This window comes from Canis lupus, chromosome 7 (genome assembly GCF_011100685.1).
Source record: "Canis lupus familiaris isolate Mischka breed German Shepherd chromosome 7, alternate assembly UU_Cfam_GSD_1.0, whole genome shotgun sequence".
Lineage (NCBI taxonomy): Eukaryota > Metazoa > Chordata > Mammalia > Carnivora > Canidae > Canis > Canis lupus.
In genome coordinates, this window is record NC_049228.1 from 53,530,867 (window position 1) to 53,549,889 (window position 19,023).

General features: G+C 40.8%; 1 protein-coding gene across 10 annotated transcripts in view; it reads right to left on the bottom strand.

Moving 5' to 3' along the window:
- Positions 1 to 19,023, bottom strand: part of FHOD3 (formin homology 2 domain containing 3) — a 462,688-nt gene that overhangs the window by 93,014 nt on the left and 350,651 nt on the right. For 8 of the 10 annotated variants that reach the window (XM_038543473.1, XM_038543482.1, XM_038543483.1 and 5 more), the window contains 2 exons: positions 18,396 to 18,503; positions 1,879 to 2,013 (listed from right to left, as the gene is read on the bottom strand). In XM_038543473.1, coding sequence (XP_038399401.1) covers positions 1,879 to 2,013; positions 18,396 to 18,503 — 243 coding nt within the window. The remainder of the gene's footprint in view (positions 1 to 1,878; positions 2,014 to 18,395; positions 18,504 to 19,023) is intronic. The other 2 variants (XM_038543480.1, XM_038543477.1) reach the window with 1 other exon arrangement.

Below are 19,023 nucleotides of genomic sequence, written 5' to 3' on the forward strand. Positions count from 1 at the left end.
TAATGTTTTGCTTCATTTTTTGGATTGGATAATATTTCTATTGTTCTATCTTCCAATTTACTGACTCTTTCTTCTTTCATCTCCATTCTGCTACTGAACCCATCCAATGAATTTTTATTTTGATTACTGTATTTTTCAGTTCTATATGTATTTCCTTTTGATTCTTTATAGCTTTTCTTTGCAGAGCCTTATCTTTTCATTAGCTTCGAAAGTATTTGCCTTTACTTTTTATAACACGTTTATAGTAGCTGCTTTTACAGTCTTTGTCTGATAATGACATCTATGTCCTTTTACAGTTAGCATATTTTGATTCTCTTATTCCTTTAAGATTCTCCTGGATTTTTTGTGTGTGATAAGTTACTCTGGATTGCATTCAGAACATTTTAAATATTTTGAAAGGAGACTCTGGGTCTTGCTTGAATTCTATGAAGAATCTTATTTTCCTTTAGCAGGCCATCAACAAGGTTAGGTTCAGCCTGCAAGTTCTGACTGCCTCTGACGTTGGCTAAAATATTAACTCAGTTTTCAAATATTTTTTAATGATTTGTTAAAATGATTTTGTTAAAAATGATTTTTTAACATCATTTTGTCAAAAATGATTTTTTAACAAATCAAACCCTTGTGTGCACCCACCCAGTGGCCAGTCTGCGAACTGAGTGTGGTCCACTCTGTATTTAGTTCTCAAAGTCTATACTATATTCTTTAGGTTTTAAGCCACATGTGCACAAACTGGAAACGAGCTCAGGAGTGCTCACTTGATCTCTCTACTCTTTGTGACTTTCCTATAATCTTCTGGCTTCCTTGGGTCTCCTTTCCTGCTCCTCTAGCCAGAAAGCTTGGGCTTTATTTTCTATGCTCTGCTATACTTTCAGTAAATCCATCTGCACCCATCTGCAGTGTGTTCTGGAAAAACATTACTGCACCTGTAAACCCTCATTGACAATGTTTTATACTCTTGTGGGTTTAAGTGGGAGTAACTGAAGGAAATATTGTTTGCCAAAGAAATTGAACTGAGGAAACAGGAAGTGAAGATGGGGTGAGAAATGAAAACAAGAAATAACATAGAAGGTCTCACAGCGATGACTGGAAAGATGACAAGGGGAGAGATTAGGAGGAGGAGGAGAGGAAGCAGGGAAAGGAGGAGTAGAAGGAATGAAATGTGTAAGGAAAGACACAGCAGGTGTCCAAAGAGCACTGCACAGCATGAAGCTCAGGAGAGAGAAGCAGAAGGAAGTTGACCAGGGGGTTGGGGAGAACAGGTGCACAAGCTGGAGCTGGAGGAGAAATGGAGCGGCACTGGATGCAGTGGTGGCAGACAGCCTGAGACAGGAACACAGCCTTGGAGCTGGAGGGAGACCAAAGAGATCAGTGGGTTGGGAGTCATCGGCAGAACGGCTTTCTCCTCCAGACGAGGAGAGAGGATTGTTCAAAAAAATATATTGAAGATTGATACAGGGAGCAAAGAAGCAAACCAGAAAGTGGGAAAAGCATTTTCTTTTGGCATCCAGTAGGATATGAATAAAACATGAGTAGCTTTAGGGGGAAATGACAAATTAAGTTAGGACAATTAGGCTCTCTGTCTTCAGGAAAGCCTGGATAAGACCATTTTAGATAATGGAGAACCCAAAAATACACAAATTCCTAATTGTATTTGGCTGGCTTTCTGTGCTTCCTGCCATATGGTTAAAGGGAAAAGGCCATAACAAGCCAGAGCTAGCCCATTTCAGGAATGTCTTACCGTTCCTTAAAAACAGAGACAGAATCTAAAGCAAACATATTACTACCAAACCCTTAAGACCAGAAGTAATCATATAGAGCAGGAAAGTATGTGCTTTAATTTTCAATTTGTTATTTACAAAATCTTGAAATTCCTCTTACTTGAATTTATTCCTTTCTTCCCGTTCTATTCTCTGCAACCTTTCTTCTCTCTCCTGCCGCCGCCGCTCTCTCTCTGCTGCCAATGACTCTTGGTGCTGCCTAAAGGATGATGTGAGAAGACCACTCAGTGATGACCTAAAGATACAGAGTTAATGTTTTAGTGGCTTGGCCTGTACCCAAGTACCCAAGTAGGAAGCAGCCATACTTCAGTTAGAATTGAGGGTCTGGTTCACTGGTACCTAGGTATTGCTGGGGGAAAATTACTGAGTTTCCCAGGGTCTTCACCTGTAAATGGAGGTTAGTAACTCCACATGCCAGAAGGACATGAGGATGGTAATTTGTATAAAATACTAAGCACCATGCTTGGCATATAAGCAGTCTTCAATGATGTGTGCTGTTATTACCAAAAAGAATTCCAGTAATATGCATAACATAGAAATTCATCCTCTCTCTCTCTCCCTTTCCCTTTCTCTTCATGGAGACACACATTTTAAAACTTTTCTATGGAAAGACGTTATAGAATCAACATTTAATCTAAAACTGGTTTCTTACTCAGCCATCAACAAAACAGAAATCTTACCATTTGCAACATGTGGATAGAACTAGAGAGTATTATGCTAAGTGAAATAAGTCAGAGAAAGACCATTATCATATGATCTTACTCATATGTGGAATTTAAGAAACAAAACAGAAGGTCATAGGGGAAGGGAGGAAAAAATAAGACAAAATCAGATAGGGAGACAAATCACAAAAGACTCTTAACTATAGGAAACAAACTGAGGGTTGCTGTAGGGAAGGAGTGTGAGGCATTAAGGAGGGTATGTGATGTGATGAGCACTGGGTGTTATACGCAACCAATGAATCACTGAACTCTACCTCTGAAACTATTAATATACTATATGTTAATTAACTAAATTAAAATAAATCTTTTTTAGGAAAAAAAAACTCTTCTATATTACATAAGCTAAAAATATTTTAACATACACCAGATTCTCAATATACCTCCTCAAAACAATGTATCATCTTGAAACGGGTTGTGATAACAGATGAAGAAAAAAAGATGCAGCAATATTCTGAAATCTGACTGTAATTAAGGAAATTTCATTCTGTGTCAGGAAGCATCCAAGAACGTGAATCTTGGTGATACCACACAATCTGGACTGTCCACTGAAGATGGCATTATGGGGATAGCCAGCTGTGAGAGGCCTCAGTGAGGGATCACAGGGGTGGGTATCACTGGAAATGTTAAGTCAGGGGAATGGGTGGGAAAAGGGAAATTTTCATAAGCATATAAAAAATAGGAATGGAGTTTATTGGGAAAAGGAGTCTGTTGGACCTGTGGGCCATAACAAAACAAATCTGTATGGATAATAAGGCCTTAATTTATTGAAAAAAATTCCAAAACTAAGATACAACTATTTCTGAAATATTGGTTGGGTGAAATACTACTTGAAGTCAGTGAAAATATGCCTGCCTAGTGGAGAACACAAGATTCCTTAGTGCAGGAAAAAGATGTGACTCTTGTATCACTCACATTCTGCCCTAAGTCCCACAGCCATTCTCTGCTACTTGCCTCTGGCTCTCATTCAGAGGTGATAGAAGTAGAGGGAAGAAAGTGCCATTCCTGAAAGCCACGGGAAGGGAGTAACCAAATCCTATGCTCCAGGCTCACGAGGGAGCTACATCAGCCCTAGACACTCAGGCATGTATAGAATTTGATTTCTCCTTCACATAAATGAAGTCCAGACTATCTTGCTTAAGTTGCTGTTATTTATTTAGTTTTTTGCTATATGAAGCTCAACCTTAACCACAGAATGGACTGGTTTAGTATACCTCTCACAGTGATTGACAGAAATTGTTATGGACATAACATTTTTTTCAACCTGATTTTTATATCAGAAGCCAAAAGGGCACTCAAACAGAAAAACTTTGATACATTTACATGTATTAACATTTAAATTTTGCATGCATTTAAAAGTATTTAAGAATAAAGAAAAGCCATCACCTAGGTGGAGCTACTTGTAACACATATACCACAAAGTATTAGTATACATATAACAAAAAGAACCAACTCCACATCAGAAAAAAAAAAAAAACCCACTCAGTGGAAGAATGAGCAAAAGATAATGGACATTTTGCTGAAGAATAAAATTAAATGGCCAATAAAAATACAAATGATGCTCATCTTCACTAGAAATGAGGGGAAAAGAATGTAAGTTAAACCCATAGTGATATATTGTTTCAGAAATCTCACATTGCAGATCGACAAAAACTAATGCCTGATGACCTGAAGCATTGGCACAGAACAAGACAAGAATTCTCTTATATTGCTTCTGGGAATCTAAGTTGATATAATCATTTTGGAGAAGCACTTAATGCATTTGAAGATGTGCATATCCTACAACCCAGCAATTCCACTTTAGATTTATACTAGAGAGCAACTTTTGCATGCTAAAGATGGCCAATACATACAAGAATACTATGTATTGCATTATTTTGTAGTGTTAATGGTTAATGATTAGAAAGATCTATGCAGAAACACAAAAACATAGTATATTTTTTACAAAGAAATACTCTATACCTGTAAAAAATGAATAGAGTGAAATGGATTGACATGGGTGATTCTAAAAAGTGCAATATATTGACAGTGAAAAGTAGTTTCAAGAATATGACCAGTATACTGTTATTTGTACAAAGTTTAAATATATGCAAAGCAAAATCATACACTATTTAGGGATATGTTTATATTTAGCAAAAACATAAAAACACATATGGAAATTATAAAAAAACAATTTCAAGTGGTCATCACTGGGAAGGAAAAATTTAAAGGAATAAGGGATTCAATTTTATATGCAATGTTCTTTATAGCTCTAAAATTTTCTGTCACTATCTAAAATCTTCTGTAAGCCTGGAATATATTTTTTGAAGTCATCCTTTTGCCCTTGAAGAATCAAAAGTTCTTCTCTTTTAATATCAAATATCTTTGAAGCCCCAAGCTAAGTGAACACAAAGGTTAAGTCTAGGGGCACCTGGGTGGCTCAGTGGTTGAGTGTCTGCCCTTGGCTCAGGTCGTGATCCTGGGGTCCGGGGATCCAGTCCCATATCAGGCTCCCCACAGGGAGCCTGCTTCTCCTTCTACCTATGTCTGCCTCTGTGTGTTTCTCACGAATAAATAAATAAAATCTTTTTTTTTTAAGTTAAGTCTAGAATTTTAAAGCAAAATATAACTCTACACAGAATTTTTTTAGGAACGGTTTTTCCCTCACAAGGGGAATTTGAATCCAGCCCAGCTCCCCAGCCTACCCTGTGTTGTTATCTCCTTAAGTAGTAGCAGCTTTACTGAGTTCCCTTTTCAGAGGCAAGAGACAAGAACAAACTTGGTGGTCTTGCTCTTTGGTGAAGAGCAAGGTAAGAACCTTGCCATCCCCCTCCCCCCAACTTCTGACTTTAATTTGTTCTTCCAAATGTTTCCACTTATATCAGGGAAAACTTTACATGTAACTTAATAATGGGCCATTAGTGGCTATGCTAAAGAAGTCACAGTGAAGCTTCTCTATACTGTGCATTAACATCGTTTACTTCTGTAAACTGTGAATATTGGAGCGTGTATAAAATTAAAGTAGTACGAGGACTTAAGAACATTAAGTAGTGTCCAGTTTAGTCAAATGGATAAGCCATTCCTTCCTGTGGATTGTGCTCCTGCCCACTTGGACCTCATAAGAAGAGCTCTCCTAATGACTGGCCAGAACACAACAGCAAACACACTGCTGGGCAGCATTAACAATACATGAAGTCTCCTTCCTTAATCATTTCACAGTTTGGAAGAACCGAAATGTGAGCTGCTAACTCCAAGCAATGCAGAATGGTTCCTCTTTTCTGGAAATGAAACAAAATACCTTGAGCAATTCAAATTCTATTCTCCTGAGCACTCTAACACAGATCCCTGTAACAGGAAGGGAGAATTAAAAGACTTCCCGTGAGGGCGCCTGGGTGGCCCATTCAGTTAAGCATCCGCCTTCAGCTCAGGTCATGATCCTAGGGTTCTGGGATCAGGTCTCACACTGGACTCCCTGCTCAGCAGGGATTTCTGCTTTTCCCTCTACCCCTCCCCACTGCTCATGCTTCCTCAGGCTCAATCTCTCTTAAATAAATAAATAAATATCTTAACCCCCCCCCCCCCCCCCCGGCCCATGAGCTTTTCTGTCCTAGATGCATATAATCCATTTTGGTCATACTGGAAACAAAAAGCTATAAACATAATATTAATAAATTAAATTACCCTAGGTCTCCTGGATAAGCCCAACATGTGAGAATATAAACTGTGTTCCCATAAATCCTGTTTCTGGAAATGGGCTCAACCTATAATATCAATGCTGGAATGCATTCAAATCATACAAAGGGGACTATTCCAAACCATCCTTTGGAAAAAAAAAAAAAAAACACATCCAAATACCAAAATTCAAGGTAGCATGGTAAGTTCTTCTCCTTATAAAGGCATCTTTTTAAAAAAGATTTTATTTATTTATTCATAAGAGACACAGAGAGAGAGGCAGAGACATAGGCAGAGGGAGAAACAAGCTCCCTGCAGGGAGCCCAAAGCAGGACTTAATCCCAGGACCCCGGGATCATGACCTGAGCTGAAGGCAGATGCTCAAACACTGAGCCACGCAGGCATCCCTATAAAGGCATCTTTCACAGATCTGTATCTTTCATATTAAGTTTTCCAGGAAAAACACTTACAATGATTGGAAGTTGCTGTGATGAAGTGCTATGGTGAAAAGGAATGAGCACAAGGCTTAGAGAAAAACCTGAGCATGGCCAACCACTGAACACCTGTGAGCCTAGTTTACTTGTTTGTAAAATGGTGGTAATAATACTTGCAACTCCTGAAGCACTGTAAGGTTAATATGACAGTTTATGTATAAGCCTGCTGAGAACAGCATTTGTGTCATAATGGGTACACGACATATGTCATTTTATGTTGGGAGCCTAAAACCTCTAAATGCAGAGAAAAAGCTAAGCTGCAGTCCCCAAGGCTAGATCTGGAATAGGACACTGGCAGTTCCCGGCCTGAGAGGCTAGACTGGGCTGGGATTCGATCTGAATCTTCCCACTGTGGCTTCCAGCTGGGTGAGTCACTGGGACTGCGTGCCACCCCACAACGCACCTGGAAAGCTGAAGTCATATATAAGTTACACCCCAGGCAACAGCAGCCGAGTGAAGCCACCTAAGAATGCAGGTGGAGAGGAGCGAGAGAGAGTGATTTTGCAATGGAGCGGATGATATACTCTGAGTGAGAGGAATTGCAACATTTAATCTTGGCCATACCAGGCTCCAGGGGCTGCCTCAGAAACCCATCTGGTTAAAGCCTCCCTCGCCAGGATGTCTGAAACAGGAACTCCATTTCACTGAAATGTGGTCGGTAATAACAATTACCATTTATGAAGACAATACTGTTTCGCAATTATTTTATGTGAAATGGTTCTTCTAACCCTACAACCTCCTGGACGAAGTTTCATTTTTCTCTCCTTAATAGATGAGGAAACAGAGGCAGAGGAGTCACATTTGGGATACAGCAGAGCTGGGCATTTAAACAAGCCTGTTAGGCCAGACCCCTAGTGTTGACCAATGTCTTAAAGAAAGTCCAAGAGGAAGGAATACATTCCATCTCATTTTATGAGGCCGTATTACTCTGGTGTACAAACCATTTTGGAAGACAGCTTGGCAATTTCTTAAAAAGCTTAACACGCATCTACTATATGACCCAGCCACTTCACTTCTAGGTATTTAACCAAGAGAAATGAAAGCACATTTCCATACCAAGACTTGCAAACAAATGTTCATAGCCAAAAATTGGAAACAACTCAAATGTCCATCAACAGGTAAACAGATAAACTGTGGTATGTCTATACGATGGAGTACTAGTCTGCAATAAAAAGGAATGAAGTATTGAAACATACAAATGAATGGATTTCAAAACAGTTATGTTAATTGAAAGAAGCCAACCCCTCCCTAAGAGTACATATGGCATGATTACATTTATATAAAACTCTAAAAAGTGTAAACTAATCTCTATGGACAGAAAGCAGACCAGTGGTTGTCTGGGATGGGGAGTGGCAGCCATAATCACAAAAGGGCATGAGAAAATATCTGGGCTGATGGATATTTGCCTTATCTCAATTGCAATAATGGTTTCACATGCATACTTAACGTCGAAAATTCTCAACTTTTTTATGTCAATTACACTAAAAAAGCTGTTTAAACACACACACACTCCTTTTGGTAAGTCTGAGTTAAGTACAAGTTCTATTTGTAAAAGGAGCAGATCCTCAACATTTTTTATTTCATAACATTATCTCTAGTGAAATAGTAACAAAAGTCAAAGTAAGCTAATAAATTATCTGATATTTGAAATTATTACTTAATTTTCAAGTAGATAATTTAATATGAAGATTATAGAGGTCAAGAAACAGTAATAAAATGGCAATTCAACAATGTAGAACACAGGTTGTCCTCACAACCTGGCTATGAAATTGGGGGTCACCTGATCTAACGATCAGAGAAGAGGTAACTCTGGGTTATGCTTAGGTATAAAAGGCGTCTGCTTGTCCTGAAATGAGGAGATGTCAGAATCTTCTTTCACACTTCAGGGCTACATCCCAGCTCTCAAGATGAAATGAGCAAGCGCCGGAGGCAGCCCCAAGAAACAGGCAACTTTTCTCCATCATCACTCCTACAATCCCAGAGACATCTGCATCAAAGATGAGGACATGAGTTTAAGGCTTCCTTTTGCTTTGCCTTCTCCAGCCTGTCACACAGTGCTTCAGCACAGGTCTGAGCTTCCCAGGCACAGGAGGGAACAGAGAGGTCACGCAGCAGTCCCTGGAGACTGCATTCGCTCATGCGCACGGCTTGCTGCCATTCCTCTAGGCCTACATGGTGTCACGCTTTGACCTGACCCCCAGCCCCTTCTGCGGGCCCTGGCCTCAGGCTCATAGCAGTACTTGCCAGTTCATTTTTACATTCTACTCTCCTGTCGAAGACCAAATGAGTCCTCCAGCCAGGAGGTCAGTCTTCCCATCACAGCCCCAGGGCCACCTCAATGTGGCTTCGTAATTAAACTATTCTCCTGGCAGCTTCCACAACACAGATTGCCACCAGTACCTCCTGTACCATGGTTTCCTGGCCTTGATGGCCCAGACCGAGGTCCATCCTCCCCATCTTCTACCTTCCTCTCCTCTTCAGGCCAACTTACACCTCCCATGCATGCCTACCCCTTCTCTAAATACCAAATCTCTTCTAAACATAGTCCTCCGGCTCAGGATTATGTTTTGAAGAAAAGACGTGGACTTAATGTTTTTAAAGATTTTATTTATTTATTAGAGACACAGAGAGAGAGAGAGAGACAGACAGACAGGCACAGACAGAGGGAGAAGCAGGCTCCATGCAGGGAGCCCGATGTAGGACTCAATCCCGGGTCTCCAGGATCACGCCCTGGGTTGAAAGCAGCGCTAAAGCGCAAAGCCACTGGGACTGCCCAACTTACTCAATTTTTTTGAAAAAATCTCCCTCATTTAAATGGGCTTGCTCACCTCACCATGAGAGCTGGCAAACCTAGGGATAAAATGCAACATGTCTTACATTGGTGACTCAGTTTCCCAGACCTGTTACCCGAGGTGTCCCTCACGAGGATAGAGCATCTATGCTAGGCTCTCAACTTTGATGGCTTCTCTCTAGCTCTTCTACAAAATTTCATTTTCTTCACAAAATTTGCTACAATGGAGACTCTCTATTTGCTGATGGTTTGCTTACCTTCTGTGTCTGCCACTGGAGTATAAGCCAGATGAAGCCAGGAGCAGGGTCTGATTAAATCAATGTCGACGTCCCATACCAGCATGGGTGGCACATCCCGATCACTGAGATAATCTTTACTGAATGAAATATAGGAGTCCTTATATGTGTGTAGGAGGGTGTACAGCCCCCAGTGGCTAGGTTTCCAGCTGTCACTGGCTACCTTGGTTTTGCACTGGGCACTATACGAAGATTAGAAAGAAAGGATGGGGGTGGGGTTTCCTATCTAAATATCTTGCTATCTGTCTATGCACACACACTCTTCCTCAAATCAACCCAGGAGGAAACTCAACCTCTACCATTATAATGGTAAAGCTTATTTACTTATGGCTGGGCTTTGTGGGAAGCAGTGGGAGAAATGGGATATGGGACCCCAGAGTACACTCTCAGAGGGAGAAATCTCTTCCCTTGTTTCTACTCTTTTTCACTCTGTAATCTTTGTACAATGCTAATGTAAGACCACGATAGCCAGTGACAAGTAGAAAATGGACCATCAGGGGTGGACCCACAAGGAGAGGGTGCACAGAAAGGTGGTGACACAGGGGCTCAGCTCACAGCATAGAGTGTCTACAGTTCTGTCGGGGTAGGGGTTCCATCGGCAATCTTTTGAGTAGTGACATTTGCATTTCCTTGTTAGAGGTCTCACCAAAGGCTAAGTGTTACACACACTGTTCTCACTTCCCAATGGAGTAACAGTACATACCCTTTAAAGTTGGTGTCTTTACCTTTTATATAAATGAGAATGAGAGAATTGTTTAATTTTTAAAAAATCTATTCTAATCCTACTTTCCAAAGGAAGGAAACAGAATTCTGTGAGGTTAAAACTGGTCATACATTTGTTCACCTGTTTATTTGACAAAGAGGTATGGGGCAGGGCAGTGAACAGGAGGCTGGAGAATCTCATGCAGGACACAGAAAAGGCTGCTGCCCAACAGCAGTGAAGAAGCAGCAAAGAAGTCCTACAGGAGAAGGCAAGGAAAATGAGCTCAGCACAAAGTGCCTCCTTGCAAAAAGAAAAAAAAAAAAAAAAATTAAAAAAAAAAAAAACCCACCTGTTTCTTGATAAGTCATGGGAATGTGGACCCTATAGAGCATGGTTCCGCTTGTCTTAATGATATTCCCCAAGTCTCAAAATAAAAGGGCCAGTCTAGGAAAGTTAACCATCTTGATCCCTTGGCTTTGTGGGACCCAAGTCTACTACCATAGACCACTGCAGATTCATGAGCCCCATTTTAGAGACAAAGGATAAATGTTTAATGATTCAAAGGGCTGAGAGCTGAAATAGGGGTACATGAACCCACAAAGATATTACAATTCATCCTGTCTGAAGAGGAGTTTTATAGGACAGATGTCACCCACATGGCTCTTAGAGGATAAAAAGGATCAAGTGAATGATTAAAAAAGAGGTTAGCCAAAGAACAGAAAAAATTTGAAGCAAGGGGCCTCAGTAGAGCCCGGTATGTTCACAGTGGCATCTCCATGGGGTTAGACGACAGTGAGGATACGAGACATGACGGCTGATGAAGCTGGAAGGTGCATGCAGGACCGAAACAGGAGAGATCCTATTGGTGATATTAACCAAGTTGGGCTTCACTGATAGTGAGAGTCAAGGTTTCTAAGCAGGAAAAATCACCTGCTCAGATCCACATTCAGGACATGTATCACTCAATATATAGTCCAGGCATGACACAGGTATTGAACTAAATCTCTGGTAGTAGGAATGGTGAGCAGTCAGTTCCAAAACACATGTGGGAGAAAGAATCTCCAAAGTCTATTGAGGATTCAGAGTCCTCCTGGGACAGAGGGCTGACAGTTTCCAAATACCCAGAGTCACTGCATGAAGCTGCCATTAGGGAGCCAGACCTACTGCAAACTCACTGGGCCAAAGCACTGGTGCTTCTCCCCTCCTGCACTTTGGATGTAACACAATCGATTAATCAGGACCACATTGTGCCTTACAGGAATTCATTGTGTATAACAAGATTGGTATCAGGAATTACCAGTAGGCAAGTAGGAAGTTAACAATGTAAAAAGAGAACTCAGCTTCTTTGAATAGCAGGGACTCGTCCACATTGGTACCTTTTATTTCCTATTGGCAGTTATGGACTTGGTGCCATTAATTGTGATCATGTAATGAGGCATTGGCTTTTATCCTATATTTATATGCTTTTCAGGATTTTCTCAGTGATGCTTGAGGATTTTTTAAAAATTTAATTCTACTTTGACCAATCTAAATTTAAAAATTAAAAAAAAGCAACACTTTAACTGGAGCCCCTTTGGACAGTGGGGCTCTTGATTCCACCAACACCATTTTTAACAAAGTACCGTATAGATCAAGTGATGGAACATAGCCAGCAAGCATTTGAGATCCAGAAAAACACATGAATCATATGTTTGGAAAAGCAGTGGTTTGAAAGCCAAACAAATAAAACCTCAAGGCACATGTAGGTACTAGTGAAGGCAAGAAATGATAAAAGCCAAAGCTAACTAGAACAAGAGGACACAAGCATGCGGACCCATGCAGAACAGATAGACCACATGAAGGAGGAAATCAGGACGAGGAAGGCACAGGTATCAGCAAGTTACACTCAGGGCAACAGACAAAAGACCTGCCAGGCAAGTAATATACAAGAGCTGAAGTAACTGTAAATAGGCAGGAAATGCCTATGGAAACAGACATCTTCATTCTGAGGAAGAGGTTTCCACACCAATGGTGGAGGCAGATTTTGAAGGGAGTCATAGAAGGGAGATCCCACAAGGGGGAGCTTGACTTGGGAGAAGTCACTGCTCAGCACAGCAGGCGCACATTCTCCTAGTCCTAGGTGTTTTGTCCCCAGGCTCCCCAAATGCCCACCCCCCCACCCGGCATTCTCTATTCCATTTGTCAATCACCATAAGAAACTGCACAATAGTGGATGACAAAAATAATGGGACTGTTTCAAGGTAGCACATGATACAGTTCTGCTCCAAAGACTACTGGCTGGATGGTAAAGAGAAGAATTGGGAGGAAGGAGAGCTCCTGACAACCCCAGAGAAGGCAGGAAACGGAGGTACTCCTAAGGAAAGAGTTTGAACACAGACCCATACATGAACCTATATCCTGGTAGGTATATGACAAATCAGTAGGGAAATAATGGATTACTCAATAAATGGTATGCAAACAAGTGAAAACATTTAAGGTGGTTCTCTGTCTCACACTATATTCCAAAATAACTTCCAGATAGATAAAATATTTCAATTTGAGAATTGCAGCTAGAAAATTGCAGCTAGAAATTCTAGAAGCAAGTATGGGAGAAAAGGGTTTCCTCATGAAGAACACAAAACCAGAAAGCAAAAAAGATTAATACTTTTAACTCATAAAATTTAAATTTTTCTGCATGGCAAAAATACCAGAAATGAAGTAAAAAGACCAGTGTTTGAAGAAAATAATTGCTACTCTTAATCAGACTTTGTTCTTTGTTAAGAACTCAATGACTATGAACCAAAAATTCACAGAAAAGGAATTATTAAAGGCTTGCGGACATATGAAAACATGCTCAATCACACTCATAGCACAAGAAGTGTAAATTTAAATTTTAATGACATAATTCTTCGCTTTCAGATGAGCAACGGCTGAGAAGTTGAGTGGTCTTTTTGCAAGAGGATGGGGGAAGCAAGCTCTCTCACACACTATGGTTGGTAAAATTGGTACAATCTTCATGAAGAGAAATTTGACAAAATTTCTCTTGCATAAGCAACTGACTTACTAAATCTATTTCTAGGAAATTATCCTATGGATAACCACACATATAAGAATTACACTGCCATATCATTGTTCACAGCAAAAACCCTGAGGCCCATCAAAATGGAATTGGGTATAAGAAGTAGCATCCAGAGGAAAAAAGTACGATGCAGCCATTAAAAAGAACACAACAATTATAAGTACTGTGGTGGGAAGAACCAGGAAACATTTTTTTAAGTGAGAAAGCAGAACACAGAATAATTTGTATAGTGTATCACTGTTTGTGTAAAGATTATTAAACATGCATATGTTTATGTGAACATCAAATATATCTGAAAGTATACCTAAGAAATTGTAGGTGCTTCTGGGGAGGGACCTTCACTTGCATTGTATATCCCCCCCCCCCACATACCTTTTTTTTTTTTTTTAAGATTTTTATTTATTTATTTGAGAGAGAAAGAGAGAGAGAGAGAGAGCGCAGGTGGGAAAGGCAGAAGGAAAAGCAAACTTCCCACTGAGCAGGGAGCCCAATGCAGAACTTGATCCCAAGACCCTGAGATCACAACCTGAGCTTAAGGCAGACGCTTAGCCAACTGAGCCACCCAGGGGCCCCCCTATTTATACTTTTTAAATGCTAAATTGTGCACAAATAAAGCCCATATAAAAAGAAATAAAATTTAAAGTTGCATCCTTTACTCATCCCTCATTAATGTATTATTACTCTCAACGGAGGTGCTATTACTTATATGTGGGTTTACTGTCGTCCAGGATATAGGAAAAACTGCTGGAACAGCTACAGAGGGCAGACGTTCCCAAGCTTTTCTAAAGGCTCTTGATAATTAACATGTAAAACAGGAAGGTGATTGTCATGTCCAATAACCAGTGGCACTGTTGTAAGTGGAAGAGAGAACAACAGGATCACTGCTTAAGGTACATACTGATCCTTCAGGTTTTAGCTCAGTGAACACAAAGAAGTCTTCCCTGGCCCCCTGAAATCTGGGCCTGGGGTTCTTCCAGTGTGCTCCCTGGAGCACTCAGCGTGTTCACCTGCTAATGCCCCTTCCAAGGTGCAAGCCCAACCTCGTTATCAGGGTCCTCCCCAGGCTCAGCGCCAAGACTGATGGCCTCAGAGTACCTTCAGCCCCAGGCACTCAACTCACGACCCACCCCCCCACGCCCCATCAGTAGTAACTGTGGCCACTGCAGCAAACAAGCATCTGGCCAGCATTTCTGAAAAGGCCCACAAGATGGAGATGTCACTGCAGGGATGGAAAGAGAATGCGCTCTGCCCTTCCTGACTTCCCAGACATGTTTGCTGTGGCGTAATTATTGTTTGCTTGTTTGTTTTATTTGAATACTCAATATGAATGGTTCAAATATTCTTGTAATTTTTTCTTTTAGAAATACTTAGAACATTGCCCCTCAAAAAGCACATTTCAAAATCGAAGCATTTAGAAAGTCTGCTTTAATTAAACAGTTGCATCTTGCGTCCCTGAGGGCCTCTGCAAATAGTTCTGGTTTTCTTATTTTCTTTTGTTTTGGCACAACTCAATGTCCAATTTCATGAAAATTAATGTTACACTGTTGCTGAAAGAGAGTCCTCTAAATGAAGCTGTAATAGGAGATGTGGAGATAGATTCATTATAATACCCTTGCCTTGTCTTAATTTTGCATATTGTTTCTTCAGTTCTTCCTTTCTAGGTCAATTTATCATTCCAAATTTGATTAACATCCAATGTACTAGAATGCTTGAGAAAAATATGAAAACTCTAAGTCCACAATGATGCCCAGTTATATGTGGGCTGGTTTTAAGTGGCCCAACCCTCCTGAAGGGGTATTTTAGTTGGCCTGATTGTCCTAGGAGTTCAGGGAAAGGAGTCTCATTTCCAAATCAAGGGAATAGAATTCTAGATCTTTCCACTACTGCACAGCACCCTGACAAGCTGTTTATTCATCAGGAGTATGTTAATAGAAGATGTGGTTTCTCACTGCAAAAATGCATCTACTGTTGATAATACTTGTACGTTTTTCCTGAGTTTTTCTTTTTGGCTTCAATAATTATGGGTATATAATAACATCTCAATAATCTTACAAATTCTATGGAAGAATAAACCTCAGTAAAAACAATCATGTATCTCAATAGGGCAGAAAATAGTTGTCAGTGTGAAAGTGGATTATGAGTAATATCTAAAGAATCCAGTTGTCAAAAATGAAAAAGAAAAATTAAACTCTATTAAACTATATATTAATAAATACAATTGACATTGTACGTTTGGGTGATGGTATATAAATATGAGGTGGAGTTGGGGGGCCCTTTCTCTCTTCTTTTTCTTTAATAGTCACAGACATAAGCCAGCCAGAAAGACTAAAGTGTGATAGCACAGCCAGGCTGGGGGCTTGGTGGTCTTAATAAGGAAACAGCACATCTAATATTTCAAATGATTCATCACATTGCTTTGCAAAGCCATAGACAATGATAGTTGGAAAAAAACCATGCAAATGTAAAGGAAGTAATAAACCTCTTTGAAGCTTTACTTGCTGGTGGCTACAGTAGCTGGTACAGGTATAAAACTTTCTGTGGCAGAGTGTGCTGTAAGAGAGAACAGACCACCTAGGAGAGAAAAGGCCCCTGTTATTGGTTTATCTGGTGACCAGATTTCAGCACACAGGCTGCCTGGAGGGATTTCATGCCAGTACCTTCTTCAAGCCACGGACCACTGAGTCCACAACTCCCCAGGCGATACTTCCCCTGGTATCATATAGACTCCTCAGGCCTTGCATGCCCCAGGATGAACATCTCCACCTTTAATTTGTTTTTCTCCCAGTAACTTATGCCTAAGCTCCTAGTTTCTAACTTCCTCATGTTTGAGCAAGCCTGAACCCTCACTCTTTCCGCTACCCATACTCCCACCTTCCTCCAAGTTGGCCCAAACTCACTGCTCTTCTCAAGCCCCATGGCCACTGCCCTTGGTGGGCATAGTCAACTGTCTCAAACTCAGAGACAGCTTCTGGTAGCCCCAGTCCCTGTGGCCTCAACCCACTGATTCCATTTATGGATGTGTTAGAACACCTCACCAGTTGCTTCAAAACCCGAACAGCTCCTGAGGTCTCAGGATGAAGACTAGCCTCTTCCCCAGGGCAGCCTTCTCCTCAGGCACTCTGGGATCTAGCCCAATCCTTTCTCTTTTAATCCTCATTTCCACCCCACGCCAGGTCTCAGAAGACACTCAGCCAGATCAGACAGGGAAGGAGACACAGGCAGGAGTGTTTCCAGAGCCTGTACCCCTGGACCTCCCAGTTCAAACCTGGACCCGGGTTTCCAGGGGATGGGAAGTAGGGAGAGGCTAGAACTTCCTGTTTAGGAATTGGGGGAAATTTCCCCTAAAGCCCAGGGCTTTGGAAACCTATAAACTTCCCATTCTTATAACTTGTCAACTTCAGGGACCTCCACACTGTTCTCCAACCAATAAGTGGGTAAATTCATCTGATCCTTCAACTAGTGTTTAGTGCTGGCTCTGCCAGAGGCAGGCCCCAAGTACTAGGGGAGGATATAGCAATGAATGGGACTTGGTTCTTGTTCCCAAGGAGCTGTCCACCTAGCAGGTAAAGAGGTGAGATGTAATATCACTAAGACTCTAATATTCCTGACTTTGGCCCAAGACCTTGCATCCCTTAAGACGAGGATCCTCTTAATCTCTGGGACCAGAAGTGATTTCAGTTGATTCCAAGAAGAGGCACCCTAGGGTGAAGGACAGTGTGTCTTCAAGGTAATCACTTGTTGTCTTATTGCTAAACCATAACTAAGCCCAAATATGCTCAGCACAGGGCCATGCTAGGCTGTGGAATCTGAGATTTTTGACAATGTGGAGCTTGTGTGCCACCTCAGAAATTAGCATGATGTGTGGCGAGATAAAGCTTATCGGACAGCTCCCTCTTCCTGGGGCTATAAGGTCTCATCTGCACTCCATCCCAACCAAATCTCTAATCACACAGTCATACTCAGCAAAACACACTCCAGAATACACAGAAGACGATCAGAGTCTCGAACACAGGTCGAGTTTGTTTTAAATTCGAAATTTGAGGCAAAGGAACTCTGTGATTTGCTCGTGTCTGGATTTCTGATCAATCATGAGCTGCTGGATGTCATATCTTATCATCACGTTTTGTCACTTCCCACTGGACCCACACGGTGGGGATCACACAGCACTTTCATGGGTACCTTTTCATTGGCTCATCAAAACCACCCTCTCAGGTAAGAGTTGGCATAACTGGCACTTCACCCTCAGGGATTAAATAGCTTCCCAGTGAGTATGTTGGAACTCTAGCCAGTCTTCTCTAACTCAGCACTCTTGCCATATAAGGTTAACTGTTCTTAATTGTTCTAAAATTACAGGTCTTACCTTTTCCTTGTAAACACATCCTTGTGCAATCACTTGCTTCCAGAAGTAATGATTAGTTAATTTCTAGCGGGTTAATACTCTTGCCAAGTTACATTCCTTCCATGGACCCATGCAATTCTTTTCTCTTCTGGTAGGTCCTGGATTAATTAACTTAATGGGCTCACTACCTCTGATTTATATGGAATTAATCATTCAAAAGTGAAAACTGGTATTTATAGGGAAAAATGCAGACCTTCCACAAACTCTAGAACAGTGTTTCATAGGTCAATCAAAACACTCACATTTACATATTTGGGAACAAATTTTTATACTTTCTATGGGAAGTCTGTAGGGAGATGAGACAACAGTGATAAATATCACCTCTAATAAAATATTTACTTTGTAAATAGTGTGAAAGACAAAATATTCTTGCCTCTGGACTATATTATGTAAAGGAAAATACCTCAGATTATGCTTTTTATTTATACTTTTCCTTTAGTCACTCTTAATCAAACTGATTTCCTTCACTTGAGGACAGTGATCAGCATACTTCTTATAAAACCTACCTTTCCAGCTTGGCCTCCTGTTGGGGTGAGAGCGATGATGTGGGGGTGGCGGGCGCAGCCGATCCAGAAGGTCTTGAGTGATAAGAGGTGTTGCCAAAGCTGTTGTATCTAAATAGTGCAGAAGTTTAAGGTGGGGAAGAGGGTGGAAGGACAGAGAAATGAGTACAAGTCAGTAAATGAATAACTTTTAGCAAACTATCTTAATATTTGCAAGAAAAACAGGTACAACTAGTATTAAATCCATCAAAGATCTGTATAAAAAACCAAATGATTAGCTAAGCAAACATCTTATTTAAAATGCTGCTTTAGGTATTTCTGAAGCAATGTCAAAATGAAATCTCATCAGGTGCCCGGTACCAAGGAGAAAATGTCCTTAGAACCTTCTGGACTGGTCTGTGGACCAGAGGTACATGTATTATTCATGTTTCCAGCCAATATTTCTTTCAAATCAAGTTACAGCCACAAGGTTTCAATGAGCCTTTATCATTTCCCAGTCATCTCCGACAAGCTTCAGGATTTGTAAAGTTCTAGAGTTTTCTGTTTTTCAGAATAGCTGTCCTTTAGCAGTTTGCATTTAGCTATTATCACTCAGTACATTCCCAGAAAACAAATCATCACTTGAAGCCCT